The sequence below is a fragment of the Trachymyrmex septentrionalis genome, unplaced genomic scaffold, assembly GCF_001594115.1.
Source record: "Trachymyrmex septentrionalis isolate Tsep2-gDNA-1 unplaced genomic scaffold, Tsep1.0 scaffold207, whole genome shotgun sequence".
NCBI lineage: Eukaryota > Metazoa > Arthropoda > Insecta > Hymenoptera > Formicidae > Trachymyrmex > Trachymyrmex septentrionalis.
In genome coordinates, this window is record NW_017305255.1 from 116,730 (window position 1) to 124,190 (window position 7,461).

A 7,461-nucleotide genomic window follows, 5' to 3' on the forward strand; every position below is an offset into this window, starting at 1 on the left:
TTTTTTTAAGTGTCATTTAATGAAATTTTCTTTTTTCATAAACTTAGACATTTCAAAAGTTTCATTCAAATTTTGTACGACTTGAGTCTCGTTACATGATGTTTGGCTTTTTGCTCTTTCATTAATAATTCTGTTTATGGATCTTATTTTTCAGTCTTTATTTTAACAATATGAGTCTCTGATTCTGAATTTGACATTATAAGTGGCTTCTTGCTTTTCTTATATTTTATAGATATACTACTTTCTAAATTATTTTAAAAAGTATTGACATTTAATAACAATATGCTTCTTAAGCATATGTTGTTTTTCTTCACATTTAAGATAGGGAATAATATTCCTTGTACTATTAATTATTTCTTCTTCGTTTTCTTTATTAATATAAATTCCGAATCAGATTCTTTAGATTTCTTCACATTTCTTTTCCTTTTTCGTCTTTGTTTCAGTAATATTATCTAATAGAATAGAATTTTTTCTCTTTGCAGCTTTACGTGACTCGGTAAGTTCGTCCAAAATTGTTTCATTATTAAGTAGTGATTTAGATATTTTCTTGTTTTTCTTATGTTTCTTAGAGATATTATCGACTTCCAAATTATTTAAAGAATCATCAGTATTTAATAAAATATATTGCTGTTCCTTTTCAGATTTAATAATTGTAGAAGTATTGCTTCCTATGTTCAACTTTGATTCATTTTTAATTTTACAAACAACTTCTGAATTCTGCTCCTGAAACTTGTGTTCTTTCCTGTGTATTTTCTGTTTTTTCTTCTCTTTCTCAGAAATATCATCATTTCCCAATATTCCATCAATGTCAATCTTCATAGAGTTATTTGTACTTTCAGTTGCACTGTTCACATCAATATTTAATAAAATACATTGTTGTTTCTTTTCAGATTTAATAACTGTAGAAGTATTACTTTCTGCGTTCAACTCTGATTCATTTTCAATTTTACAAACAACTTCTGAATTCTGCTCCTGAAACTTGTGTTCTTTTCGGTGTTTTTTCTGTTTTTTCTTCTGTTTCTCTAAAATACTATCATTTTCCAATATTCCATCAATGTCAATCTTCATAGAGTTATTTGTACTTTTAGTTGCACTGTCCACATCAATATTTAATAAAATACATTCCTGTTTATTTTCAGATCTAATAATTGTAGAAGTATTGCTTTCTATGTTTGACTCTGATTCATTTTCAATTTTACAAACGACTTCTGAATTCTGTTCCTGAAACTTGTGTTTTTTTCGGTGTTTTTTTTGTTTTTTCTTCTCTTTCTCAGAAATATCATCATTTTCCAATATTCTATCAATGTCAGTCTTCGTAGAGTTATTTGTATTTTCAGTTGCACTGTCCACACCAATGTTTAATAAAATACATTCCCGTTTCTTTTCAGATTCAATAATTGTAGAAATATTGCTTTCTATGTTCGACTCTGATTCATTTTCAATTTTACAAACGACTTCTGAATTCTGTTCCTGAAACTTGTGTTTTTTTCGGTGTTTTTTTTGTTTTTTCTTCTTTTTCTCAGAGATACCATCATTTTCCAATATTCCATCAATGTCAATCTTCATAGAGTTATTTGTACTTTCAATTGCACTGTCCATATCGATATTAATTATGTTTTCTGACAATCTACAACCTTGCGAATAATCGGATTTCAAACTGGCGCAGATGAAAGGAGGTTTGCTCTTATGATGTAGTTGAGTGACGCAACATCTTATTTCCTGACCAATCTCCACTGACTCACCTAACCATTGCTTTGTATTATCTGGTTTCGGAATAGATACGGTATATATTTTGTGTACCAGCATTACAATATAGTCCAGGCTCTTCTTAGTCACTATACCTGCAACATAATATTAGTTATCATCTACATATATAGAGGGTATCCTATTTTAAATAATACATTATGATTTTTCGAAAACAATGATAGATACAGAAATCAGTAAGACTGTTTTCTATTTTAAAGTATTGATCTGAATAGTAGAGATTTCAAGATTTAAAAGACTTTTTTAAACATCACTACGATAATTTTTCACTGAGTTATTGCTATTTGAAGATATTAAAAATTTGTGCAAAAATTTAGTGGCCCGTTTTTTTTGCGTGTGAGTGTATGTATATACAGGATGTTTGGAAAATAATGATAAATCTTTTGCATGAAGGCACAATGTACTAAACTGTAAAGAAAAGTCCTCTACCACTTGCAATTTTCGCAATAGTAGACAAGATATTAACTGCTAAAAATTGTCGAAAATTAGTCTTCAATAATGTTTTACTTAATATATTATATTATCAACTTTATAGAAAAACTGCAAAAAACAAAAATTATTTGTTTTCTTCTCATAGAACTCTATAAATTTTTTCAGATTTTATCAACTTTTTAGTACTGCATTTTCTCATTTTTATTAACATGAGAAAATATGATACTAAAAAATTCTGAAAAAATTCTGAAAAAATTCTTAGAATTTTATGAGAAGAAAATTTTTCTTTCAATTTTTTTGTAAAGTTAGTATTTGAATAAAAAATTATGGAAGACCAATTTTTGGCAATTTTTTTAGCAAACAATATCTTATTAACTATTGTAAAAAAATTGCAAAATGATAGAGGACTTTTTTCTCAGTTTAGTCCATTCTGCCCCTATGCAAAAGATTTATCATTATTTTCCAAACATCCTGTATATATACATATATTTCCTTAAAATCCATTTATATTGTTATTAATAAATATTTTATCTTCATACCAAAGAATTATTCAATAATGTTTTACTACTAGTAATTTAAGAAATATATATAAAACTTCTTCAAAATAAAAATCTCATTTGTAATAAATACTATGGAATATCATATAAAACTTATTTGGCACTTAGCCAATAAAAAAAATATGGACATTATGCTAGGATTTCACAAATGGAAGTTAATCCATTAATGGAAGTTAATTTTCTTCAAGAAATCAGTTGATGGAGTATGTAATTAGTGAAAATAATTTACCTTTCAGAAAAAATCCAGTCTTTGGACGGAACAGATAGAAATCTGCTTCAATGTTGACATGAATAAAAGGAGAATCATAAAACAATTCTCCCAGATTGCTAAGCAATTTAGGATTTTTAAAAGCCAGTACAAATCCTTTCAATCTAAAATGTAAAATTACTTTGTTAAATATTAAGAAGATTTCGGCCACCTTAAAACTCAATGCGTTTTCATGTAAAAACAAAGATTTGACAAGACAAAAAATCGTTCTGCTCTGTGAACCGAGATATTAATCGTTAAAGTCGACAACTATTCAAGTTAAGAAATCCGTCACAGCAGTGGTGCAGTGCTTTAAAAACACAAATTCACTGCTTTAAAAATATAAATTCACTGTTTTAAAAACAAATTCATTGCTTTAGCAGAAAATTTGCTTTTAATGCAGAGAATTTGTGTTTTTAAAGCAGTGAACGATTGCTATAACAAATTTCCTAACCTGAATAGCCATTGATTTTAACGATTAACATCTTAGTTCATGGGGCAAAGCGACGCTTTTTTCTTGTCAAATCTTTATTTTTATGCATCAATTGAGTGTATTCTTTAGAAAATTTGAAGTAGCCAGGGATTTCTTAACATTTACCCAAATTATAATAATAAACTAACAATGAGACATTTAAATTTTAGAAATATATTTGGTAATACTCAAGAATTGTGTCCTGCTTACCAATTTTAATGAAATTAGGCTTATTCGATGTTTTTGCATGAAACGAAAGAATCTGACAAAAAAAGCGTCACTCTGCCTTGTGAGCCAAGATATTAAGCGTTAAAGATAATTGAGGTTAGGAAATCTGTCACAGAAACAAAATGGGTCTATAATTATACTGTTCCACATGAATTTTGATTTTCCACGCAAAATGACTCTCACCCCCGACTTTCATCCCCCCTTCATCCCCTGCAAAGAGGCGCACTTCGATAATTATACTGTTGTTGTTGAGGTTAGAAAATCTGTCGTGTAGACAGTAGGGTGTATAGACTAGTACTTGGATGGATATTTTATACATATATACATATAGATAAATGCGTACTCTCTGTCGTAAGTATTCAACAACGATCTTAAAATCTGATTTAGACCTCGCTGAATATTGTTCAAGTGATATGGATGTAATGCAACGTGCTTGATGGTCCTCGCAAAGTGCACGTGAGAATCCTCGTCTTCTAGGAGACCTCTGAGTTCTAGAATGGTCCACGTCACTTCGCGATTCTTTTGATGTTTCATTTTGCTTCGAAAACACAGTTGACGTTATCATTCAATTTTTCAGTTAACCTTTCTCATCTCCGAACTTCGTAAAATACGGCTCATTCAACGTGTTTTTACACGAAATGATAAAAACGATCGAGCTTGAGCTTGCAAGTGCGTGGTCGAGACTAGAAACTAGTTATGCGAGATTCTGATTCGATTATTCGAGAATCGATTCTTTTTCCGCTTTCTGAGCGGAATCCATAGGTTGGCGTCCTATGAGCGGAAATTTACAGAAACAAAACAGAGAGACCAATCACAATCGCAGAAAAAAAAGCAGAGTCCTAAAGTGCATCTAGAAGCATGACCGTTCCCTGAGCGCTCAGTGAGCTCTTACATTTGATTGGCATATTCCATCTAAAAATATAAATCAATACTAAAGCTCAATAAGCGGTCGTGCTTCTGGATGCACCTATTGTATAAGCACAGTATATACAGTAGCGCAACTCTTCTGATTTTATATTGGCCAAAATGGAGTGCGCGTGAAATAAGCAAGTTGCTCCGTCTCATTTCTTCCCCTTTTTATTGTTCTCTCTCTTTCTTTCTCTATTTAAATAAGCATTTCAATGTTTCACTTAAATATTTGTCTTTCAAACATATATGGTTCAGAGTAGAAATTTAGAAGAAAGTATTACGTGTATTGTCCATTTGGTGAAATGTTGTGTGAGAAATCTCGAGAGATTGGTCTAATTTTTGTGAAAAAGTGATAAAGTGAAAAAGTGATTAAAAAGTAACATAGAAAATCGAATAAAAAGGATTTCTTTTTATTTATTGTATTTTAAATTTATTTTTTGAACATATATGTATATAAATTTCTTTTATATCTTTCAGCTTTCTTATAACATTTTTATAGATATATAATTACATAATATTTCTTTATACAAATATACATTTTTCAATTAATTTAATATTTTTCCTAATATTTTTCTCTTTATTTTTCAATATGTTAATTTATTTTTATTAATTTTCATTAAGTTCAGATTATTTCATTGTAATAGTAGGTTTATTCGTTTGTACACGTTGCATGCTCTATAAAATGCTCCTATAACTTTTATTCACTCCAACGCATTTGTTGGAGTGCGGCGCGAGTAAATTTAGTGAGTTTTGACAGAGCGAAAAAGGATGAAAAGAGAAAGAAGTTTAGGTGGTAACCATGGCAACGCTAAGTAACTTGCTTATTTCACGCATGCGCACTCCATTTTGGCTAACACTAACATCAAAGGTGCCGACAGAGAGTTGCGCTACTGTACTGTGGTATAAGTACATACAATATGGACACTGAGCGCACCTTTGATGTAGTGGGTTCCAGGTCACATGACTCCCCGCCATGTTGAAAGTTGGAAAGGCACTTATAAATTTGAGTTTTTATAAAGCTACAGAATGATTTTTCTAAAAAAAAAAGACATAATTCGATCGTGTCATGAAAATTGTTTATAGCGAGTATATTTTTAGATCAGAATTATATAATAATATAATGTTAACAAACTTATTATATAAAAATAATATTTACATTAATAATAATAAGAATATTAAACAGTAATAAGTAAATTAAAAATAATAATTAATTAAATACTACATGAAAATTGTAATTAAATAATTATGTATGAAAAAATAATATATTGCATGAAAATTGTAATTAAATATAAAGTTGTAATTTAATAATATACGTACACACACACACACACACGCGCGCGCGCGCGCGCGCGTACGTAAGCACGCATGCACATGCATACTTTATTATGAGAATACTTTATCATATACAAATATAACAGTCTACACAATATATATCGTCTCCAAAAAAATTTGATTTAATTTTTTAGTAAAATCAAATTTTATTAACTTTTTGCTATACTTTTCTCTAACAAATTAAAAAAAAATTAAGCTTTGTACGAAGGATGTACCACGATTCTCACCCAAACTGATACTCATGTTTAGCCCAATTTCCTTATCACGAGTCTCACACAATATTGTAGGCGAAAGGGTTAATTATATTTTATGGAAAGGAAATCTAGCTAACTTAACTTAACCTGCAATTTCAACTTGCTGAAGGCAGCCACATTCTTGAGTGGAAATCGACGCATGCACAAATTGGAAACCACATAAAAAGTTCAGTGTCGATACTGTATGTACTTATATTATGATTAGGCCACTGACGCACTCTCTATTTCGCAACATCAAATGCGGAATAACGCTGATTGGTTGCTTCAATAATATGCATTCCGTCAGTCCTATTCCGCATCATGTGATTCCATCTTAAACAACAGAAGTATTTTTCTGGTCAACGCGATGCTATAAACGCTTTGAAGCGTTTTTTAATTAGTTTGCAAAATTTTTTCTTCAAATTGGTCCATTGAACGCTTCAAATCATTTGTAGCGAAACTTTGACCACAGTTTCTATCTTGCTCAATGGCAGTAAAGGTGTGATTACGTGAAGCGCGGTACGCGGTACTCGAGAGCTTTCCAAAACACTATAATTAAATTCATTTTCATTAAATACTTTTCGAGTTATAAAGCTTGCAAGTTACAGCACCGCCAACATTAGCGTTACGTTACATTAGCGTCAAGGTGTCTGATGGTTAAAACTTCTTGAATGTTGTTCAGTATCATGACCTGGATAACATTTGTCAAGATCAAAGTCATTGGAGATTGCTCCTTTTATTTCATTTTTGCACTAAAAATTCATATCTACGTAGAAATAAAAACAAGAGATACAATTGACTTTAAAGTATTTAATGAAAAGATATTTTATTATAGAGTTTTAAAAAATTCTCGAGGTAAGCTACAAAAGAATATCTAATGAAAAATGTGGGATCCATTAAAAAAATTCAAAATGACCTTACCCTGACCTTGACAATACCACTCAAAATCAAACCAATAATACCATCTGATGTCCCCCTCGAAGTCACAAAACTTTTGTCTAAAATATTTTTCGATTTAACGCAGTGTTTCTGTGTGTGTGCGTGTGTGCGCGCGCGCGCGCGTGTGTAGATATATAGACACAAATCTTAAATACAAAGCATTTGAATGTAACATACTCGTACTTCTTTGTTTCTGCTTTGTTTTCAATGTACATGGCAATCAAGTTTTCTGAAAATTGATAGTTATTATTTCCTGATTTCATAAATTATTTAATAATAAATAAAAAATGAAATATTGCTTTGCTCATTATGATTTGTTAAAATTGTTATATATATATATATATATAT

At 30.1% G+C, this 7,461-nt stretch overlaps 1 protein-coding gene across 2 annotated transcripts; it reads right to left on the reverse strand.

Annotated features, from left to right (window-relative positions):
* Nucleotides 1-219: 219 nt before the first annotated feature.
* Nucleotides 220-4,368, reverse strand: LOC108747956 (probable DNA-directed RNA polymerase I subunit RPA43). Of its 2 annotated transcripts, none has more exons than XM_018485860.1 (3): nt 4,044-4,368; nt 2,983-3,125; nt 220-1,763 (listed from the first exon to the last, which is right to left on the reverse strand). In XM_018485860.1, the coding sequence occupies exons 1-3, from the start codon at nt 4,232-4,234 to the stop codon at nt 400-402; spliced, it is 1,698 nt and encodes a 565-aa protein (XP_018341362.1). In that variant the 5' UTR covers nt 4,235-4,368; the 3' UTR covers nt 220-399. The 2 variants fall into 2 exon arrangements, with proteins under 2 accessions (XP_018341362.1, XP_018341361.1); XM_018485859.1 differs by having other exon boundaries at nt 220-1,841.
* Between the last annotated feature and the right edge of the window lie 3,093 nt (nt 4,369-7,461).